Source organism: Ambystoma mexicanum, chromosome 4q (genome assembly GCF_040938575.1).
Source record: "Ambystoma mexicanum isolate Mex_15411 chromosome 4q, UKY_AmexF1_1, whole genome shotgun sequence".
Lineage (NCBI taxonomy): Eukaryota > Metazoa > Chordata > Amphibia > Caudata > Ambystomatidae > Ambystoma > Ambystoma mexicanum.
This window is the reverse complement of record NC_090928.1, coordinates 1,212,114,045-1,212,137,464: the sequence shown is the minus strand read 5'-3', so window position 1 is coordinate 1,212,137,464 and position 23,420 is coordinate 1,212,114,045. Positions and strand designations below refer to the sequence as shown.

Below are 23,420 nucleotides of genomic sequence, written 5' to 3'. Positions count from 1 at the left end.
CACAGGGGAATATTCCTGCGAGCCAGAAAAGCCAGAGTAGAGGGGCCCTTCCTGTCCATCATCAGAGTCCTGCGCTTCACCATTGAAGAAGCATCAGCACTCGAAGCCAGACCTGCGCCTCCGTGGGAATCAGGTGAGCGTGACACCCTGCCGCCGCGGAGGGAATCCTCATTCCAGCCCATCGCTAAGACCCCCGTGAAGCCCCCGGCTGAAAAAGACGGAGGGCGGGGCGGTGGCCGTTACAGACTCTGAATCAGCCTCTGAGGAGGAACTGGTGGAGACCGAGAGGGGCCTCAACGAAAGGTCCATAGGCCTCAACGAGAGATCCATAGGCCTCAACGAGAGATTCATAAACCTCAACGAGAGGTTCGAGAAGGTTCGATCCCAGGGGACGGTCCCTGCTGACGTGATCGAAGATAGCAACGAGGACGACGAACAGGGCCCAGTGGAGCAGCCATCCCGTCCGTCGCAGCCATTGCCCGAGCCACACGATAGCTCAGCGGCCATTTTGTTGGCAATCCAATCCTTATGTACCGAGATAAGGACGAGATTACCACGCACCCCAACGGAGGAGCCAGAACCAGGCCCATCGCGAAGCCCTCCGAACAAGCGGAGGAGAGTCCACCCCGCTCCGCCCTTCGTGCCTGCAAGACCGGTGGGCCCCTCATCCCCCTCGTCGGGAGAGGATACGATGACGGCGGCGATGAGACAGCAGACATCCCCTCGTCACCCCCGCTCTTCCAGCTCTGCCCTGAAGAACAGAAAAAGGAGGGGTTTCTGTACCAACGACGAGAGGCTAAGAGGAAGACGGTCCTCGCGGTGCCTTTACTCAATGACATCTGGGACGAGGGGCTTGCTGTCCTCAAGAACCCTGCCACGACACCCGCCAAGAGGGACAGGTACGAGAAGAAGTACCGAGTCCCCGATGCCGCCCCCTTGTGCCTCAGGGCCCAGCCACGCCAGACTTGGTCGTCTCGGCAGCGGCTAAGAAGAAGGCAGCGGGCGCGGCGGCTTCAACTTCCACTTCCCCGCCGGACAGTGAGGGCAAGAAGTTGGACTCTATGGGATGACGAGTCATCTTGTCGGCGGCAACGACTATTAAGGCGGCCAATGCCTTAGCGATCGTGGCCCGCTACGACAGGGAGTTCTGGTTCAAGATAGCTCCCCTGCTAGATTACCTGCCTGATGACAAAAGGGCAGAGGCCCTAGAAATTCTGCAGGAGGGCGAGGTGGCGTCGGACCACGCCATTACGGTGGATGAGTCTCTACAGGCCATCAAGACCGACTCGGAGACGGCCCGGGCCCTAGGGGTGCTTCAGCAGTGACGGCCCTTTCGGAGCTCTGGAGGTAGACAGGGTGCCTCCAAAGGATCCAGCAGTGGCTCCTCCACCTACCGCCAGGCGGCCCGCTCCTCTTCCCAGGAGGCCTACAGAGGTCGCGGCAAGCAAGGGGGTTCCCGCCGTCGTCGCCAAGGAGGCCAAGGGGGCAAGGCCGCTTCCAAGCAAGACTGACCCGGCCGGGTGGTTGGGCCCCTACCGAAGCACCCCAGTGGAAGGCCGACTGACGAAGTTCATCAGGGTGTGGGAGTCCATCTCCACCGATCGTTGGGTGTTGGACACCCTGGCCAACGGGCACTCGCTGGAATTCCTAAAGAAGTGCCCTTGCATTCCTCCCGTGGCCAGGAAGGAGAATCACGTCCCTCAACTGCTGTTGGAGGTAAAGGCGATGCTCAAAGGTGCTATTGAGATCGTCCCCAGGAGGCCCAGAGGCCCCGGAGTATACTCGAGGTACTTCCTCGTCAGAAAGACAGGCGGTTGGCGCCCCATCCTAGACCTGCGTCGGTTAAACAAATACAGCAAGGCGCAGAAATTCAGGAGGAGGAAGGCGACTTCCTATCGTCGCTGGACGTGGAGGATGCTTACTTCCACATCCCCATTCTAAAAAGGCACAGGAAGTTCCTCAGGTTCGTGGTTCAAGGACACCACTACCAATTCAGAGCCCTACCGTTCGGATTAAAGTCGGCACCCAGGGTTTTCACCAAGTGCCTGGGACCAGTGGCGGCGCGGCTGCAGGGGATCCACGTCTACCCCTACCTGGACGACTGGCAAGGTCAAGGGAACTCTCCGTCGATCATACGGCGAGGACCGTCCGGTTGCTCACGGAGCTGGGGTTCTCCAACTACCCCAAATCCTACCTGGTTCCGTCGCAAGTAGCACTGTTTTTGGGGGCGAAGCTCGATACAGTGGAGCAATTGGCCTCCCCCTTCAGAGGAGAGGACCAAAACCATCCTGGGCAAGGTACAGCGACTGTTAGCCACGGACGTTGCCAGGGTGAGGTCCATGAAGTCCCTTCTCGGGATGATGTCCTCATGCATCTACCTTGTACCCCTTTGCAGACTTCGGATGCATCCGCTACAGGAGTTCCTCGACGCCTGCTGGTTCCAGGCGGGGGGCTGCTTCGAGGACAAGATCCCCCTCGACGAGGAGTTCCGTCGGGCGATCCTATGGTGGGGCACCTGGGCTCACCTCACGACTGGCACGGACTTTCAAACCCCGGCGTTTCAGGAGACGATGACTAGGCGCTCAAGTCGTTCCTCCCGTCCCTCAAGGAGAAAGTGGTGAGGATCTTCACCGACAACACCACCACAATGTTCCACATACGGAAGCAAGAGGGCACCAGATCCCCAGCCCTATCCAAGGAGGCCCAGGATCTGTGGCACTGGGCCGTCGCCCAGGGGATGTTTCTGGTTCCCTTCCACCTGGCAGGAATAAAAAACACCATCCCTGACTCACTCAGCAGGGAGTTGCGCTCATGCCACGAGTGGGAAATGCGCCAGGAGCAAGTGGATCGACTCTTCCAACGATGGGGCAAACCCCAGATCGACCTGTTCGCGACGGCGACGAACTCCAAGTGCCAGAGGTTCGCCAGCAGATTCCCACAGCCGAGGAGCATGGGCGATGCCTTCTCGTTCCCTTGGGACGGCCTGTTTCTATACGCGTTCCCTCCATTGCCGTTGCTGCTCAGCCTCATCAGCCAGTTCAAGAAGTCCAGGTGCAGGATGATCCTCGTCGCACCGGCGTGGCCGAGGCAGGTCTGGTTCCCGGACCTTCTGGACTTGTCAACGTCCCCGCCAGTCAGGCTGCCGGCGGACGCAGATCTTCTCTCCAGAGAAGGAGGCGCCATTCTACACCACCACCCACAGTCGCTGAACTTGCAGGCCTGGCTCCTGCAGCGCTAGAGTTTGGAGGGTACGATATCCCGGCTGATTGCAGAGAGGTTCTTGCAAAGGCCAGGGCTTCCTCAACTCTCAAGTGTTACGGTCATAAATGGAAGAGATGCTCTGTCTGGTGCCGTGCACAGAAGATTAACCCTCTGCGGATTACAGCCCCTCAAGTGCTGCCGTACTTACTGTCGCTGGCCAAAGCTGGACTGGCTCACGCCTCCATAAAAATACATCTGGCTGCCATCTCCCGATATACCAGGACTATGGGACGGGCGTCCTTGTGGTCTCATCGCCTGGTAAAGGAATTTATGAGGGGACTATTCCGATCATTCCTGCCGGTGAAGGCTCCTGCACTGGCGTGGGAACTTAATGTGGTGCTGACCAGGCTCATGGGAGCCCCATTCGAGCCTATGCATTCGGCGCCCTTGAAGTTCCTGTCATGGAAGACAGCGTTCCTCATGGCCATCACCTCTGCACGACGAGTGGGAGAGATTCAGGCCCTATCTTGCAAGCCTCCGTACCTGACTTTTCATGACACAAGGGTAGTGCTTAGAACGCACCCCTCCTTCATGCCCAAGGTGCCGTCGGACTTCCACCTCAATAAGCCCTTGGTGTTACCAGTTTTCTTCCCGTCGCCTTCAACGCCGGCCGAGAGGACTTTGCACTCGCTGGATGTAGTTAGAGCGCTGAAGTTCTACGTGGACCGCACAAAGAGTTTTCGGAAGACGTCACAGCTATTCGTGAACTTTGGGTCTGTGAATCAAGGGAAGGGTCTCTCGAAGACTTCCATTTCCAGATGGCTCTCTGGCTGCATCATGCATTGTCACGGTTGGCAAACCGACCGCTGCCCGGCCGTCCGAGAGCCCATTCGTCCAGAGCGATCGCTGCTACCACGGCGTTCCTGTCTGGTGTGCCCCTGCTGGACATCTCCAGGGCTGCTATGTGGAGGTCGACGCACACCTTCACAAGATTCTACTGCGTCGATCGGGACTCCAGGGTCGGCCAAGCAGTGCTGCGCAACCTGTTCGCTTAAGGTGAGCCTGGTGAGGAGGTAAGAGATGCTTAATGTTGAGTTGTTGTATTGCTTAATGTTGAGCCTGTTGCCACCTCCCGTAGTTGTGCATGTGTATACTGCTATGTATTCTTTTATTCATGAGCATGTGAATCCATGCCAGACCCCATGCTGGAGAAGGAACAAGATACTTACCTGTAACTGTTGTTCTCCAGCATGGGTCTGGCATGGATTCACATGCGAACTCTCCCACCTACCCCTCTGCGGCTCTTCACTTGGTCATACTGCCACTTGGCGTGCTACCAAATCTGAGGATGGCTGCCAGAGGCGGAGCTTAGGGAGAGGGCAGTCATTGGCTGGGGCAGTATGACCCAGAGATCAGTGATTGGTTACTACTAAGAAAGACAGATCAGAAACAAAACTGATACTGATTTTTTCTTCACCGAGGATTCCCAGCCTGACGGGAAATATTCATGAGCATGTGAATCCATGCCAGACCCATGCTGGCGAACAACAGTTACAGGCAAGTAACTTGTTCCTTCTAGGCTGCTCAACAGCGCCCCCATAACCCAGTATTACTATATAACTTTAGAGTGTATAAGTCTTTCTTTGGACTTTATGTATGCTACACGTTCTTTGTGCCTTCCTACAGCCCTCACACTCCCTCCTAAGTTCAGCCTGGCTGCTCTGCCATTCTACCTTTGCCTTGAGCGGTACAGACTTATACTAGAAGTTGGAGCTTTGTATTGCCAATTAGTCTTACAAAGTCCTTTGGGTGGACTTTAGAAAAAAACTGCCTAACCAATGTTGCAGCGAAGAAAAGGTTCCCTTAGAGAGTTAACTGTTTTATTGAAGTACAGCCTGTCTGGAAATTACATTCTTTCTACGTCTACTGCTATTGACTGCATTCTGAACCTTGACTTCCAAAGCGGTTATTGACTGCACTCTGAACATTCTGATAGGCTGAGAGAAGATTAATAACTACTTTCATGTGCTAATGTCATGTATTCTCTAGAAAAAGGTTCCACACCTTGGAGCTTTGAAATTAATTAAAGCTTTATTACTCTTCAAGGCATGTTTCGATCTTTCATGGTGCTTTTTCAAGGCAAGCCGTTTAGGCTGCATGCTTCCCACTCTGTTTCTAATGTAACACTGTGCACCATGTTCTGTGCTTTGCCTTGATGTAGTGCTATATGAATCCTGAAACGTGTCTGCAAATTGGCAACACAATATCAATAATAAAGCTTTAACTACAAAGCACCAGGATTTGGTACCTTCTTTTCCACTTGGACCAGTTGGCGTTGCAGGAATTCTACTATACGATGCAGAGAAGTGTTAATGTTTTACCCTCACATGTAACCCAAGTTACTCTTTTTTTTTTATTTGTGGTGTACACCAGGGGAGCAGGAAGTCCTACGAGTTATTGTTTATCTGTTGTGCAGTCTTCAAAGGGAAACAAGGTGGTTGATAGTTGCTAACTACTTTTCTGTTTCTCTCACAACTCAGCATACGCTTTTGATGGAAGAGCTTAATCGGAGTAAGAAGGATTTCGAGGAAATCATTCAAGCTAAAAACAAGGAGCTGAAAGAGACCATGGTATGACTGAGTACTCTTATTTCTTTTTACCAAACCATCTCTGGTTCCCCTCTTTTGGATTGAGTGGGGGAGGGTTCAGAAGTCTTGTTCACTCTGTTATTCGTGATCTAAAAGCTTATTTAATGTCCCTTCTGGTCATGTCAGAAGGAGTGGATCTTCCCGTTTGAATGATAGGATTATACCTCTCCATGCATTTAAGTCACTTGAGCAGTAGACTATCCAGAAAAATAGGCACTTGATGAACTGAAGATATTGCAACAGGGAAAACCAGAACTATCAGAAGTATGTAGTGGTGCATAAATTATGCAAAACAAAGTGAAAGTGTGGCATGTAGTGATTTAAGGTGAAAAGTAGTCTACTCAAATCTGTATTCTGGCAAAATCTTAAGCATCAGGTTTCTTCTGTTCTGGTTTCCCTCCTCGTGGCTAAACTATGTTCCTTTAACTTCTAAAGATATTAGAAATTACCTTTCTTCACTGATATCCATAAACCCTGAAGAATGAAAACGATTAAATAACTTTTTGTAACGTTTGCATATTAATGCCTATTTGGCATAACCTTTGTTTTAGACCAATTCCCCTTCATTAAGAAAAAGCAGTATGCCTTAGTCTGCATTTCTACGGACCTTTCCATAGAGAAAACGGAGAAATTAGATCCGCAGTCTTGTAGCAGGAGAAGAACCGAAACACTGCATATGAGGTCACAAAGTGCAGCTCCGAGGAAGGAGCACAGCGGCAGTTGTCAGCCCTCTGTAAGGATCCTCAAAGACTTGTGAACTATTTTGAACTGTGTTTTTCTGCAATTTTAACAGAAGGTTTGAGTGAGTACTGCTTCACTCAACAGCATTTCTTTCTCTTCATGTGGAGTAATATTTCCGTTCAAGTTGGAGTGCTTTTGCTGCTTTTTTATTTGGGAACGCTCCCTTTTTGAGAAGTGTCCTGCAAATGGAGTAAGGAAATTGGTCAGAGATAACCATGCCCGCTGATTACCAGACAACCATATTTTTTTAATGTATTTTATTGTTTAAAGCACAGTCCTAGCTCGAGAGCAGCACAGTGCTCGCATGGTGTGGGTAGCCAGAGTTTGGACTGGCAACCCTACAGTAGCTCAGTACTGCGAGTTGTGTTGTGTGCGTCCATTGGGATTAGTCGGGTGTTGAAACGTTTTTACAGACTTGCAAAATTGGAGAATTGTGGGGCTTTCTGAGCCAATGCCAGGTTAGAGTTGCAGATGGTTGGTGCATGACAAGAAAAAGATTGTTTTGCAGGTCCTCCTCCCACCACTGTGTTGTGATTCGAGCTGGTTTGTCGATTTTATGAGCGAGGAGCCTGTGCCACCAGATGGGTGATGATTAGCCAACAGGTATGCTGGTGTGCTATTTGTGACTGCTTTGTACATGACGCATGAAGTCTGAACAGTATTCTGGATAGGAAACCAATGAACCAATGTATAGTAGTAAATGTCCTATTGGTCAAAGATTGTCTCATAGAAGACTAAAGGAAAGAGACCTGTCAAGATGAGGTTGAGCTCATCCTCTGGCAAAAAAAGAAACTTTGAGCTTTCACCAAAAAAGGCCAGACAGAGGTTTCTGGAAAAGTAGGCTCAAGCAAGACTTGCTCTGATACCTCAAGTGGTCCCTCCGAGTAACGTGGCGGAGCTCCACATTGAGAGACTCCCCCGAAATATACTTTAAGTCTTTTTCACCGTTGACATCTTTGCCGTTGAGCTGATCGGGTATCGCCTCAAAGTACAAAAAGTTGACGTCTACATAAAAAATACAGGAAGAATCTCAAAAATTGTCACAAATTAATAATATTGAAGATCTAGGCCTAGAACCTTCTAACAAGTTTTCCTTCCTTTGCTTGCAGCTATCAGTACAGCCAACACCAAGAAGCCTAATTTGAAGGGCTGTTTCTCCTCCTCGGGACACTTTACCCCTGAGGGAGCTTTCACCTTGGCGTACTGACATGTTTCTCCTTCTAGTCCCCCATCACTGGCCAGAATTTCACCAACGGAGGACGTAATCTTCAAAAAATGAGCAGCTGCGATCCTCAACATTCCGATAATCGCACACCTGGTGGAGTCATTCAGTCTATACAGCCCAGAGAATTGCAAAGGCATTTAATCCCACTAGTTGCAGGTCTGATAAAAATGATTGAGGGCTCTTTGACAACTCCTTCAAAAGAAATGCGGGGCTCCAGTGTCTGATCCTTTATTTCTTAGGAGAGATCCACCACCAGACGTACTGTCTCTGCTTACGAAAGATTGCCTGCTTCCTCGTCATCCTTTTGTGCTCATCCTGACAAAACCGTAGGAAGGATGGTCCTGGAAATATCTGCTCAAACTCTTGTACTACAATAAGGTTTGGCAGTTCAGTTTTCCTTGACCTTATTAGGCAGGAATTTGTATTTATTTGTTTATATAGCGCTTTACGCCAAAGCCGGTGTTTGACTGTTCCCTCTGGGAGTCTCTTAAGAGTATGACTAAATTCCTGCCAGATGTCTTAAAACAGGACTTTGGAATTCTAAAAGAGGCCAGTCTGGTTTCCAACTAAGTCCTCAGCGCCTGCATGGGTGTAGCAGAGTTGGCACCTAATGACTATTGCCATTAAGGAGATCCATCGGGACTTGTGAGGTTGAAAGTTGACTCCCAACAGAAGATGGTGACCCTTCCCTTATTCTGGAGTCACTCTTTGGATCGCATGCTGGCGAGGTTACATGATAAAGATGTAGGCTGACACTTTAAAGTCGGTGGGACTGAAAACTAAGAAATCCTTAAAATATTCACCAGATGGATCAGCCCTCCTGTGGCCAGCAGCATGCTTTGTGCCAGAAGTACCAACATCAAGAATCCTCTGTACCAGCAGGGGTGTTCAACAATGGGGAGCCAGCAGCAGCCACCTTTGGTCGACAGGCAAGCCACCCAACCAAGCAAAACAATGATGGCATGAGGCATCCAAGTGGGAGCGAGTATACAAACCATTTTGCATCTTGGCCAAAGATACCCAGAGGCAATTGGTGTACTTCATATTGCACAGAATGGTTACTAGATGCATTTTATTGAAAAACTCTCTCGACCCTCAGACATCAACCACCATCTCCTTCATCTTGAGCATGAAACTGAAACGTTGTTAATTAAAGGAGCCATACAAATAATTGCTTTGGGCATGTGGGTGGGCGTAGGCAGTGTGGTGGAGGAATGCGGAGGCATTTGTTGTAGCTGCTTTGTTTAAATTGAGAATTCAAATCCGATGAGACCGTCTTGAACTCAGATTTGCAAACACATTTGTGAAAAAGGAAAAATTCAGAACAGAATGTGCTCTACTCAACACATTTCCCCCCCCCCACATCTCCCAAAAGAACTGGATATGCACCATAGACCTCCAAGATGTGTACTTTCACATCCCTGTGGCCCAAAAGCATTGGATGTTCTATGATCCCTGATAGAGAGAACTACCACTATCAAGGTCTTGCTCTTCACCTGCTCTTCAGCCTGACGTGTGCCACAAGGGCATTCTGAAAGCACATGGCCTGCGGAACATATACAAAGTAACGAAAAATAACTAGTCCATCCTTATCTGGTGTAAGTGGTCAGAAATGTGAGGCAGACATCTTTGAAATTTTCTCAACAAATGCCATGTTATTATATCAGAAGTTTGAATAAACGCCTCGCTATCCCTACCTGATTTCCATGCCTAAAATAAACTAAAGGAAACACTCTTACAAAGGCTAGCTGTCTCTCACACTTATACATACAATAAATAAACAAAGAAATGCAAGGCAGTTTAGAAATAAAACAATAATGATTCAATTTGTAATGTAACCACAGTCTCTCCTTATAACCTGGGGGAATTTTCCCTTTCCCAAATTTAAGTTGGATTCCGCTTCACAGTTTAAGAAAAACTAAGGGAATCCTGGTTTGCAACAAAGTTCTAATGCAGTTCTTTGCAACTTCAACTTGTCAACAGAACGTTCCAACACTCCAGTGATTCAACAAAGACAATAGAAGGTTCTTCCTCTTCCTTGAACACATATATGATTTATCCTCCTCAGATAAAGGATAGTTTCTCAGTTCATCAATAGGAACAATAATTGACTTGGTCAGGATGCTTTGCCACAACTGATAAGTTCTAAAGGAATACAACTTCTTTGTAACAACTTCACAGTTCTTCCTTCAGCACCACCATCAGCATAAATTGTCTTTGTCCGGACCACTTGGTAGCACTTCTTCAGCTTCCACCTGGTTTACTCCCGTGCCAGGCTTACTCCTCCAAAGCTTTGTCATCCGGGAATACTCCCCTGCCCGGACAACATTTCACAAGAAGTGCTTTTGTGGTTGAGATCAACTGAAAAAAGCTTAACAGTATTCAATAGTTTGCAGTTAGAAACGTTTTAACAACTCTTTAGGAAAAAGAAGATTCACAGTAGTGTTCTCTAATACTCTCTGTAAAAGAATGCTCCCTCTGAATATCCTTTTTCAGAAGGGCAGCCTTTTTGCCACTCTTGTTTCCCCACTGCATATGTAACCAAATATTGATAATGCTAAGTTCTCACTCTGCTTCTCCCTTGGCTTTGGCAATGTGAGTTTACACCCGCATGTTCCATATGTTGGACAAAGCATTGACAACAAGTTGCATGGCCCCCTTCTGCCGTTGGCAATACCTGCTGGATTGAATTAGCTTTGATTTTAGTCTCTCTTGGCTTGGGCAAAGTTTGTAGGTATTCCTAACAATATTGCCCCGTCTGGTTGCTGGGTTTTCCACAGACTCACACTTTTAAAGTTAGTCATTTGGCTTTGTCACATATGGTTGTTGCTGCTTTTCAATATTTCGGTATTCACAATTACTTTGAGAATCACTTTCACTCATGCACGAGTGCTGTGCCTGCCGTTTTTCAATAGTTTGGGATTTAAATAACGTTCACTAGAGTGCTCCTTACTCTCTGAACGCCTGCCTTGTACTTGCGAGTGGGTGACGAGTGCTCCGGGGTCACTACCAACTTGTGAGCTCAACGGGTAAGGTGTGCGCTTTCCATCCCCTTGCAGGACTTCTGCTTCTGTGGCTTCTCACGACCTGGTAAACTGCTTCTCTTAGTCTGCCTTCACCCGCACCATCTGCATCGGGAGCTCTTTTTGCTCCTGAGGCCCTCTGGTGCAACCCTGCCACCGGAGTCCACCTCGAGGGCCTCTGGTGCATGCCAGCCACCAAACACAGCCTCATAGGAAGGAAAGCTTCCCTCTCTGTTGCATCCCACCTGCGTGACCTCTGCGCTTCGGGATTCAGGGGACACAGACCCTCTTGAGACTGGCAGCCAATATCTGCTGAACAGTGGTCACAGCGTCTTCTCCAGCTTTTGCCTTAGCTTCCTTCACAAACCACGCTGCTCATGCTCTGATCTGTACCCCTCCCAGGAAGGTCTTTAAGGCTGGCAACCTTCTTCATATTGCCACTCTTTACTCTCACTCTGCTGTCAAACACTCCTGACATCTGCCACCTCCTTGAAGAACTAAACCTTGATGTCCTTGGTCTTACTGAGACATGGTTCACAGCCAGCTCTGTCACGAGCTTTGACACACTCCTCCCTGATGGCTACAAGATCCTCTCTGCACCCAGATCCTCCCGGTCCGGTGGGGGGGGAGTAGCCCTGATCTTTCCAGAGTGGATTCCTGCCTTTATCATTCCCACTCAGAACTACTCCTTTTATGAATGCCTTGTCTGTAGGCTCTCTCTCTCGCATACCCATTCTCTTACTGTGGCTACCATCTACCGGCCTCCTGGTCAAATCACCTCATTTCTCTCTGAGTGGGCGGACCTCTCCTCCTCCCTCCTGGCCTCTACCCCTCCACTTTTCCTCCTCAGTGACCTCAATATACATTTAGACTCTCCTTGTTCCTTCTCTGTACTCTTCCGTGACCTCTGCGACTCCCTCTCCCTGTCCATCCTTCCCTCAGGCCCGAATCACTCTGCAGGGCACACACTCAATGTCTTGATCTCCTCTGACCTCCCCCTCTGCATCCCCATGACCACTCTCCTGGAGCGATCACTCCCTCCTCTCTTCCTCCCGAAGCCAAGCCTGCCCCAACACTGCCACCTACCTTCTTGGACATCTGGCCCATGAAGCGTGTGTCAGTTGAGGCTTTTGCATCCACTTTCTCCACCCTGCCCCCTCCCCTCCGCCTCTGGCTGTCTCACATCCTGACACAGCCCTGTCTCTGCTCTACTCTTCAATTTCTGATACTTTTGATGCCCATGCCCCTGTCATGAGGATTCGTTTGAAGTCCAAAGCCAAGTGCAATTCCTGGTATGACTCTGACCTAGCTACACTTAAACGTAAGTGTAGGGCGGCTGAGAGGAAATGTAGGGCTTTCTTGTTCATCCTCTGACAAGAAGAGAGTCCACATTCAAGCTCGTGTCTCTGCGGCATCTAACAACTCGGCTGAACTCTTTAAAATCTACAAGGAGCTGGCCAACCCTGCTGAAGTCTCTACCTCTCCTGTTGCCTCCCAGGCTCTTTGCAATGCCCTTGCGTCTCACTTCATCTCAAAAAACCAGGACATCCTGTCCACCCTCTCGACCCTCTCCACTCTGTCCCCTCCTCTCCCCTCTCCATCTATGCTGACCCTCTTTAGCCACCCCAGCCCACCAGCCTTCTCATCCTTTCCTCTTTTCTCCCCTGACGAGGTCGCTGGACAAGTCTGATCTATGAAGACCTTGTCAAAACAGGTTCATCCCTGTTCCTCGAAAACCATCAAGGACCACATTGACACCCTTGCTCCGGCTCTTGCTGATTTTTGCAACCACTCCTTTGCCTCAGGATCCTTCCCCTCCCCCCTGCAGCACTCCCCTGTGCATCCTCTTCTCAAGAAAACCACAGCTGATCCTTCTTGTCCAGCTAACTATCTCCCAATTCCCATTTACTCCCTTTCTGGGCAAACTCCTGGAAAAGTTGCCCATCTCTCAGCTTAACCTTCTTTCCAATTCTGTTGGCTGTCTCCATGACCACCAGTCTGGCTTCAGAGTTGCCAGAAGCACGGAAACTGCTCTCTGAACATCTGTGAAGATCTGCTCTCCACCCTTGACTCTAACATTCCCTCTTTCCTCCTCGATCACTCTTCTGCCTTCGACACAGTCAACCATACCATCCTGCTCAACCGTCTCGGTGATAACCTTGGTATCACTGATCAGGCTCTGGCCTGGCTGATCTCTTTCCTCACTGATCGGCCCTCCCAGGTCCAACTTGGGTCCTTCCTATCATCTGTCTGCCTCTCTACCTGTGGTGTTCCCCAGGGGTCTAACCTCTCGCCCTGACTTTTCAACCAATACCTGGCAACTCTCACCCACTGCATGCCATTTTCTGCTCAAATTTCCAGTGCTATGGTGATGACACTCAACTCATTTTCAGGCTGCCCTCGGCCACCTCCTCTCCCTCTCTCATCTCTGATTGCCTAACTGCCATTCAAGATTGGTGTGCTGCCAATGATCTTTGTCTGAATACCAGCAAGACGGAAATCCTCCTTATTGGCACACCTTCAACATCCTTTCCCCTCACTCTCTGGCCAGCTTCCCTTGGCCGCCCTCCTACCCCCACCTGCGAGGCTAAGAACCTTGGGGTCATCTTTGACTTCACACTTTCCTTCTCCGCCCACATCTCTGAGGTCTCTAAAAAGTCGAACTTCCTACTGCACCTCCTCCAGAGGTACTCTGCCTTTCCTCTCCTTCACCCAGAAGCTCTTGGTCTCCCAAGCTCTGGTTCTCTCTAGGTTGGACTATTGTAACAGCCTCTTTCTAAATCTACCTGCCTCTACTCTCTGCCCTCTGCAACTAATCCAGAACAGGACTGAAAGACTTGTCCTTGGCCTCAAGCCCTGGGATCGTATCGCTCCAGCTCTGGAATCTCTCCATTGACTCCTAGTGGATGGAAGGATTAAATTCAAAACCCTCTGCATTGTCCACAAGGCTTTCTGGGGCCTTGGTGCAAAATACCTTCAGCTATCCCTCTGCAAATACCTCCCCTCTCGAGCTCTTCGCTCAGGGTCAGTCGTTTTTCAAAGAAACGAGCTGGGGGTAGATCTGTCTTCGGCTGGAGCCTCACTCTGGAACAGCCTCCCTGCCACTCTAAAACTTGAGGAGAACCATCTCCGGTTCCGGAAGCACCTCAAGACCTTCCTCTTTTCTTTTGCCTTTGCTCCCCCTCTCTCCTGCTGATCTATTCTCTTGGCACCGTGCACCTGGCCACCCTCTGTCCTCCAGGCCCAGGTACCTGCTCAACCTGCTACCCTCCCACACTGCCTCCGGGCCACCCCTTGCACTGGGGTCTGTACCCATACAGCCCCCCCTTTTTTCTTCCTGCTCTTATCAGACCTACCCTGTATGTTACTTTAAACCTAGCACTTGCAAATTGCTGGCTGCACGAACACTTTTTTTTGGTCTTTATTTTTTTATTTATTTATTATTTACCTGTTTCTCCTTTGCTTCGCACTTTCCACTTCTCCCCCTTCCATGCACTTTTCCCCTCTCCCATGCACTTGCGCGTTCTCATTGTCACTGGGCCTAGTAAGATAGTTGTTTTGTTCTCCCCTGTTCCCCTCCCTCGCCTTGTCGCGCTCTGAAACACTTGTGTACGAGCGCGATAGAAATAAAATATCAATGCTTGCAGGAACAGGGGGCAGGGGGCAAAGAACTTACAATTGGAAGGAGTGGGTAGTGATCACGTCATCTGTCAAGGAATCCTTGAGTTGGTGATGCAGAACAGACCACCTGAATCAAGAGGGTCCCTCTCCGATGTTTTCTCTGTGTCACAGTTGTCACCTACTCCTGAATGAAGTTGGGGTTTCCCCATGGGTTTGCGCATGACACGGGGACTTTGGTAATAAAATAGAAATTAAAAAATATATATTGTACCACAAACCTGCTGAACATCAGGACTTTGAGAGATCCCAGTCTATACCGATTTCATACCAACAATCCTCAAAAAGCAAGGCGGTATAATGGCCGTAATTCTGTCAAACGAAGGTCAGAAAACTTGTCGTTAGCTGCTTACAAGAAACCAGACGATCATTTACCTTGCATGGATCCAGAGTCTATAAGCCGACGCACTATGCAGGTCCTTCCAAAAATGTCACAAGTGGGTCTTAAATGACATAAAAAATACAAAATGCCCAGACTACACCTCCAAGTTCCCAGAGCCAAGCTCCAAGGGCCGTGCCCTTTTGATAAATTGGTCAGGATCCTTTTTTAATGCAATGTTTCTTCAGGTTCCTTTGCTTCTCAAGCTAAAAAGAAACCCCCCCTAAAAATGAACACCAGCATTGCTGGTGCTGGTATTCGTACCTGATGGACCTGTTCATTGCACCCCAGTGAATTATGCTGTGCAGACCAGATCTGATTAAAATTAACAGCATATTCCATCACAACTTCCAATCATTGAATCTGACAGCATGGCTAATGAGCGCTTGTAGTATGTGAACTTGAATCTGCCTTATGACTGCATGGGGGCCTTAAGGAAAGTCAGGTGGTCTTCCACATGAACATTGCATGCCTTACAGTGGAAGAAATTCCTTCTGTGATGTCGGAACAGCAGCGAACGGACAAACTGTCAGGCAGATATAGTACTTGCATAGTACTTTCTTATATTCTATGTTTGGCTAAATCTAGTCTGCCATTCTCCTCCATAAATGTTCACCTATCCGCTATTGTAGCCTCTTGAAAAGCCCTTCCCAAGAATCCTTCAAGATTCCTGTCATCAAGGATTGAGTGGGGGGCTTAAAATGTAGGAGACTGTCTCCTCCCTGGCTACTACTGCTCATGGGTCCCCCTTTGGACCTCTGCTTATGGCTGATTTACAACCTCTTTCCTGACAAGTAGTGTTTCTCATAACCATTACCTCTCCACAGAGAGTTGGTAGAATCCAGTCTCAGTGCACAAATGAACATTAATGTTTCATTAAGGACAAGGTGATTTCGAGAAAATGCACCTTTTTTTTTCTTCCTAAGGTTGTCGCAGATCTTCACTTCATGTGATCCCATCTATTTCCCTTTGTCTTTTTTGCACGTCCTTCCACTTCAGTGAAAAGGTCTTTGCACACCCTGGATGTGAAAGGGGTGTTGAGATGCTATCTGGACAGGGCCAAAGAACTAAGAAAATCTAAGTAGCCACTGGTCACCTAAAACTTTTAAACAATCCATCTCCAGGACGAATAATATCCTGTAAAGCGGATTAAATGGAGGGAGGGCGGGGCTGATTATGCGGACTGGGCTCATGTGGGCCAACAAGAGAACTTTAACAAATGAAACCACAGTCAGAGAATTTGTTTAGAAAGGCAAAACCTGGAATGTAAATGCCTTTCTGATTTTGTTAATCTGCTTAGAATCACATGCTGTGCATATAGTCTGACATTCAGTGATAACGCAGATTATTGCATCTTGTCTTTCGAGAATTGAAAGGGGACGTCGACATGGGCGTGCTTGTAGCACTATCTCCAACGTAACGTGTAGTGTACCCAAAATCCCTCCACGTCGAGGTCCCTCAGATTGTTTTTTTCCGCCCAGCTATCTGGTCGCCCTAATCCGCAGCCCTTCATAAAAAATTGTGTTATTGTTAAATTTCTCGACCTTCGGTCGTTTATTCTCATTGTCACTCCCTTCGACGGGTGATTCCTGTGCCACCGCCGAAGACTGCTGTCGGGGTGCTCATATTCTTTTCAAGAATGCCTTTCCTTTTCCCCTCTCTTTGTTTCCTTGGGTTTGTCGTCGCTATCTCGATCCTGCGCTATGGACAGGATTCCATTTAGATTTTGTCCTTCTTGTAAGGCAAAATATCTGTGGTAAGACTAGCACCGTCAGTGCAATAATTGTCTTCCCCTCGACCACAACGAGGCGTCCTGTGTGAAACCTGTAAACTCCTATGGCTTAAGTCTATTAAGGAGCGCTGTTTGAAGCGGTGTGAGGCCTACGGTATGTCGCAGGCCGAAAGTAATTCCACAACCGCTGAGTGTGACGAAGGGATTAGCAATGACCAAGGCTCCATCTCGGAAGCCATTGACCTTACCGCAGAGAGTTCTTGATCTGCAGCGTCCGGCCCCGATAGGCACGACGTGAGTCCTGCTATGGGGACTATACATCCCGGCGACAGGGACGCACCCGATTCCCACACTAAGCACACAACCCACGGTTCTGCTTCGGTGGTACAGTCGGAAACGCGCCAACGGGCGTGTCGGATACTTCGGCGGTGCCTGCCGATCCTTATGATCGGCAGCCCTCCCTGCGACAGCGCCTTGCGTCCGGGCAGTCAAAAGTAAGGGCGCTAGCACCAAATCACACACGCCCGTCAAGACACTTCAGAAGAAAACTCTGACACCGCTGAAGGACCCAGTGGCGCCGAAATCTACCGCGCAGCCACCGGTTCAAACGTCGCGCCTCCCTGTAACCCCGAGCATCAGTGATAGTATCGCGGGGATCGCTTCGGCGGTTCAACAAAAAAGGAATAGTCGAAATAGACATCGAAACAGTAAGAACGGCCTAAAGACGCGTCTAAAAGAGTACTATGAGAGCCCTTTGTCTTTATCCAAGACTTTAGAAGGAAAATCTCGATGTTCTGCAGAGGAAAATAGTAGAGATCTTTTTTCTCCCCTAGACTCTTCTGGTTCATCATCATGGACCAGGGAGAAGTTTGAGGGGTGCATGAACAGACTGGAGAAGTTTGTTGAATTCTCCGAGAGGTTTGCTACCAAGAGGCCTCGTGAGGAGCTTCCTTATACGCCTATGGCTAAGTTTCTGAGGACCTTTGAGGATCCTCATGAAGAGAATGTTTATGACCTTTCTGATGACGTGTCTATCAATTCCTACATACAGGATGATGATCCCTTTGGGGACCCTACTGATGATCCTGCTGATCCCATGAATAATTGGGAAGACAGCCCTTGGGCGTCCCCTACCCTAGACCCTGACGCTCTGTGTATGGATTGCCCTCCTACCACTCCAGTCCGTCAGGCCTCACCGGTCTATGATCAGATGGCGTTTAACGCTATCTAAAAGAAGGCGGTTGAACATTTTCAAATCGCCAGAAAGGAGGCTGTGGAGGATTCTGATTTTGTAGAGGACATACTGAAGGAAAATCCTCCTGCCATTCCGGCCATTCTCTTACTGAACGCTTATCAAGAGACGCCAGGCGCCCTCATTGTTAACATTAGGGTGGTTAATCCCAGGGTAGAGCAGTTGTTTCGCCCTTCTCCTACCGGCCCCCTTTACATTAAAGGGCATGCCACGCCAGATTCCCTGGTAGTTACGACTACGTGAAAGAGTGCAGGTGCTTCCCCCTGTCTACAGGTCAGGTACCACCTGATAAAGAAGGCAAAAAGTTGTATGCACTGGGAAAAAGGTTTGACTGCTGCTGCATTCTCCACCCGAATAGCCAACAACACCGCTCTGTTGGCTAGCTACTCAAATGTACAGTGGAACCTGCTGCAAGAGGGCCTTCAAGAGGTCCCTGAACCAATGCAGGCTTAACTGCTCGCAATTGTATCGGAAGGCAAGCAAGTCAACCACAACATCCTTAAGAACACTTTGGACGCTGCTGAAACAGTGGGAAGGACCTTAGCCCAGGGTAGACTACTTAAACGGCACGCCTGGTTGAGGAAATCTGGTTTTAAGCCCGAAACCCAAGCGGCCGTAATACACGAGCCGGTTGAGGAAATCAGCTTGTTTTGCAAGGCCATGGATGAATCACTTGAGACAGCTGAAGAACATAAGACTGAAAACCTTAAACCATATTACCCAACGGCCTTCACAACAGAGAGGGGGCGGCTCTCGTCGTTCCTTTCATGGGCAATCTCGCTCCCCTCAAAACCAATATGGTTCAGGAAACAACTGGTCTTCAGAACAAGGATCCAACACCACCACGTATCCACCTAGAGGACAACGCTGTGGAAAGGGTAGAGGCTGGAATTTCACCCCCAGGGTCTCCCCGGCCTTGGGTCACAAAACTCAGATCCGGATCCCCTCCCATGCCTCCCCGGTCGGGGGATGTTTAACTTCATTCCTTCATGCATGGGAGGGGATAACAGACCAGTGGGTGCTTAAGACCGTCACTGACGGATACTGCATATAATTTTGCCTACCACCTCAATTCAGACCGCCAAAATCAAGACTCCTGATGCCGGAACACCTATGCCTCCTGCTGCAAGAGGTCGAGATCCTGCAGGAAAGGGCACCATAAAGGTCGTCCCTCTTCCACAGGTAAACAAGGGTATTTAGTCAGTGTACTTCCTGGTACCCAAAAAGGATCTCACCATGCGCTCTGTGCTAAACTCGCACCCAGCGAACAAGTTTGTCAAGTATGGTCATGTTGCAGGAGGTCATCCCTCTACTGAAGCAGGGGGATTACATGGAAACACTGGGTATGAAAGATGCATACTTTCATATTTCAATGTTGCCGGCACACAGAAAAAAAGGTTCATGATAGAGGACAAACTCGAGTTCAAAGTACTCCCCTACGGCATTGCCTCGGCGCCAATGATGTTTACGAAGGTACTGGCAGTGGCAGCAGTGCACCTGCGCAGCTAATCGGTTCCGGTTTAGCCTTACCTCGACGACTGGCTCATAACATGGGATTCCTACGGAACATGCCTGTTGAACACCCAAAAGACGATAGACCTCTTATTCAGCCTGGTATTCTCCATCAACAAGAAGAAATCCAGCAAAGACCCCAGTTAAGTCAAACAGTTCCTAGGGGCTCTAATTCATAGAGAAGACATCCTAGTCTTCCCCTTCAACGAGAGGGTTTAAAACATGCTGCTTCAGATCCCTCAATATGTAGCAGGTCGAGAGGTGACAGTACGCATAGCCATGCAACTGTTAGGAATGATGGCGTCCTGCATTTCCTTGGTTCCTCATGCGCGTCTGCTCATGCGTCCTATGCAAGAGAGGCTCTACAGCCAGTGGTGTCAGGCCAGCGGACAATGGGAAGATGTGGTGGTTGTCTCGCCAGCCCTCGTTCTCTCTCTCTCTGCAGTGGTGGTCGAGAGAAAACCTCTTCAAGGAAAAAGGCCTTGACCACCCCCGGAGTAGAAGCCACTCACGTCCGATGAGGTGGGAGGCTCACCTGCTTCAGCAGACGGCACACGGCGTGTGGTCCCCAGAAGTAGCATCCAACCACATAAATCTGTTGGAGCTGTTAGCCGTATTCAAAGCACTGAAAGCCTTTCAGACACAGTTACAGGGGAAGACAGTCCTGATTCTTAAAGACAGCACCATGGCCATGTACTACTTGAACAAGCAAGGGGGCACACACTCCCCAGGGCTATCCAAGCTGTCCCAGAACATTTGGAAAGGGGCTCTCAAACACAGGATGTTCCTGTTGTCTCAACACGTTCCAGGGGAACTCGATCTTCTAGCGGACGTGCCCAGCAGAGACTTCACACTGCCTGTAGAAACTAAGACATTGTCTCCAAAGTTTTCGCACAATGGGGTTTCCCAGAGATCGACTTGTTTGCAACTCTGGAGAACTTTCAAAGCCAAGATTACGCCTCAGGTACCCCCAGAACTGATCCAAGGGGAGCGGTCTCTGGATAACATGGTCATTGAAATTTGTTTATGCCCCCCCCCTACTCTCCATCTCAGCAAGATTATGCATAAGATGCACCACAAAGCAGTCACCATGATATTGGTGGCCCCCATGTGGGCCTGTCAACCCTGGTTCTTTCATCTGATCGAGATGTCCCGATCTCCTCCAATGAAACTGCCTTGCCCGTATAACATGTTATCTCAGGACAAGGGGAGACTCTTCACCCATGCCCGCAAACCCTGAATTTAGTGGCTTGGCTCCTGAGGTCATAGAGTTCGGGCACCTACAGCTACCTCAGAGGTGCATGGACATACTTAGGGAGACGAGAAAACCTAAAACCCGATACTGCTACTCCAGTAAATGGAAGTGCTTTGTTATCTGGTGCAATTCCAAGGGCATCACTCCTATTGACTGCTCTCCTACTCACATTGTATTGTACCTGACTCAACTATTATACTCGGGCCTGGTTTTTAATTCCCTGAAGGTTCACATAGCTGCTCTCTCAGCCTACACTACGTCACAACAGAAGGTGTCGTGGTGGAAAATACCAGTTATTACATTTTTCATGGAAGGGGTTAAAAGGATTCATTCCCCCATTTCTAACGCGGCTCCTGGATGGGACCTAAATGTTGTTTTGACTAGACTTATGGGGTCTCCTTTTGAGCCTATAGATGAGGCAAGTCTCAAAGATCTTACCTATAAGACAGCCTTTCTAATGCCTATCACTTCTATAAGAAGAGTTGGTGAACTACAGGCCCTTTCAGTTCTAGACCCTTTTGTTACAGTTCAGAGATAAGGTGGTTCTGCGCACTCACCCTCGATTTGTGTCTAAATATATTTCCAAGTTCCATGTAAACGATCAATAGAACTGCCTACTTTCTTCCAGAACCCCACTAACATGGTCGAAAGAAGCCTACACACATTAGATGTGCGCAGGTAAGCCATGTTTTACCTGGAAAGAACTCGCACACTGAAGAAAACAAACCAATTTTTCATTTCAGTGGCAGCTGCTAGAGAAGGGATCCTGTCTCTAAATCAGTCATCTCAAGGTGGATTGTCAAATGCATCGCATTCTGTTTCTCTCTTGCTAAGAGAGAACTGCCCTTCAAGCCTAGAGCACATTCTACTCAAGGCACTGGGGCTTCCATAGCTTTAATTGCAAATGGTCCCCTAGAGTCCATTTGTAAAGCGGCAACCTGGAGTTCTGTACACACCTTTACAAAACACTATTGCCCAGACACTCATTCTAGGTCTGATTCGCAGGTGGTACAAGCAGTATTAAGACATCTTTTCACTACTGTTCCTTCTCATAACCCACCTCCAACTCCGGGTACTGCTCATTAGTCTATGCACAGCATGTGATTCTAAGCAGATTAACAAACATCAGAAGACATGCATTACTCACCGTAATAGCATTTCTGATGATTGTATATGCTTAGATTCACATTCGCCCACCCTTCCTCCCCTCTTGGGTGGAAGTAACACAGACCTCTTGCTACTTTCTCTCTTTTATGTACTCACGATAGTCATTGGGCTCCCTCATGGCAGAAAAAATAAAATCGGAGGGACCTCGACGCGTGAGGGATTTTGGGTACACTACACATCACGTTAGGGATTTTGGGTACACTACACGTCACGTTAGGGATAGTGTTACAGGCACGCCCATGTCGACGTCTCCTTTCAATTCTCGAATGACAAGATACAATACTCCAAGGTTACCACTGGATGTCGGACTATATGCACATCATGTGAATCTAAGCAGATACAATCATCAGAAATGCTATTACGTGAGTAATGCATGTCATCATAACTTTGATTACAAACTTAAACGTGTATCCCCAATGTACTAAAAAAAAACAAGATATAAACACATTCAACACTTATATAATTCATGAGATGAAAATAAATCATAACAATGTGTCACATTGTAACAATTTCTGAATACACCACAATACACATTTTGGACAATCGCACAGTTAGAAAATCAAACAAAAACCATTGCACTGGGAGAACTTGAAAGTACGCCAAAATTACTGCTGCGGTAGGAGTCCTCGGTTTGTCAGCGGGGTGCTTTCTTTTGTAAGGGTCTTGGCTCCAACGATGATCTGTCAAATGGTTGCAAGAACTCTTATTTCAGCCAGGATTTGGGGTGCATGCATGCCAAGCCCAACAATGGTAAACATGGTATCTGCACCATTCAAACCGGTAGTGGCTATCCAATCGTGGACAGCCACTGACTCCAACCTCTGCCCTGCAACATACATTCAGGCACCTGGATGTGTACTGGGACAAGACTGCGGAAGTGGCAGCTTTCCCAGAGAAAGGGCATTCTATATATGGCATTTCCTGACCTGAGAAGGCCAGAGAACAATATAGCCAAACTACAAACGAAAGCCTTGTGGCACGGCCATCTTGTAGTGCTAGCCACTCCAGTAGCCCTTTGCAGTAAATGCAAAACTGCACGAATAGTATAAAATATGGTAGAAATGTATCTGCTGCCACCAGCACATCCTAGGCACATTGTAAAAGTAGCCAAAAAGCCATTACAAAAAGTTTGGGTACAATTTATCATGACCGAACTTCACTTAAGGGGAGTATGTGAAATTTTAACAATAGAAGAATTGCACAAAGACAGTATCCAGTTCTTATAGTATCGGGGACTAATCCCTTTTCCTATAAGAATTAGACTAGCGTAGTAAAGCGGAAGACTTTATCGAACTCAAAAAAACCAAGTGTGTGGGTCTAGCTCCCATTCACAACCGTTGCACCAATAGCCTACCCTGACTTCAAATATGTCACCAGTAAGTAAGTCTTTTTTTAAATTTGTTTTCCTTTTGTGTAGACAAGTGAAATTCAAGCTCTCTGTGCTGAGGCCTAATTAAAACCCCACTCCTGCCCCATCCCCCAACCACCCCAAACAGGACAAGGTAGTTCTACGTACCCATCTGATGTTTCCTACCAAAAGATGTTCGTTTTATCCAAACCCGTAGATAAGTCTTCCAGTTTTCTTTGCAAATCCTAACACTGACACG

General features: G+C 48.5%; 1 protein-coding gene across 6 annotated transcripts in view; it reads left to right on the top strand.

The window, feature by feature from the left end:
• Positions 1-23,420, top strand: part of RNF8 (ring finger protein 8) — a 780,077-nt gene that overhangs the window by 244,963 nt on the left and 511,694 nt on the right. For all 6 annotated transcript variants that reach the window (XM_069608764.1, XM_069608767.1, XM_069608766.1 and 3 more), the window contains exon 5: positions 5,742-5,831. In XM_069608764.1, the coding sequence (XP_069464865.1) occupies positions 5,742-5,831 (90 nt within the window). The remainder of the gene's footprint in view (positions 1-5,741; positions 5,832-23,420) is intronic.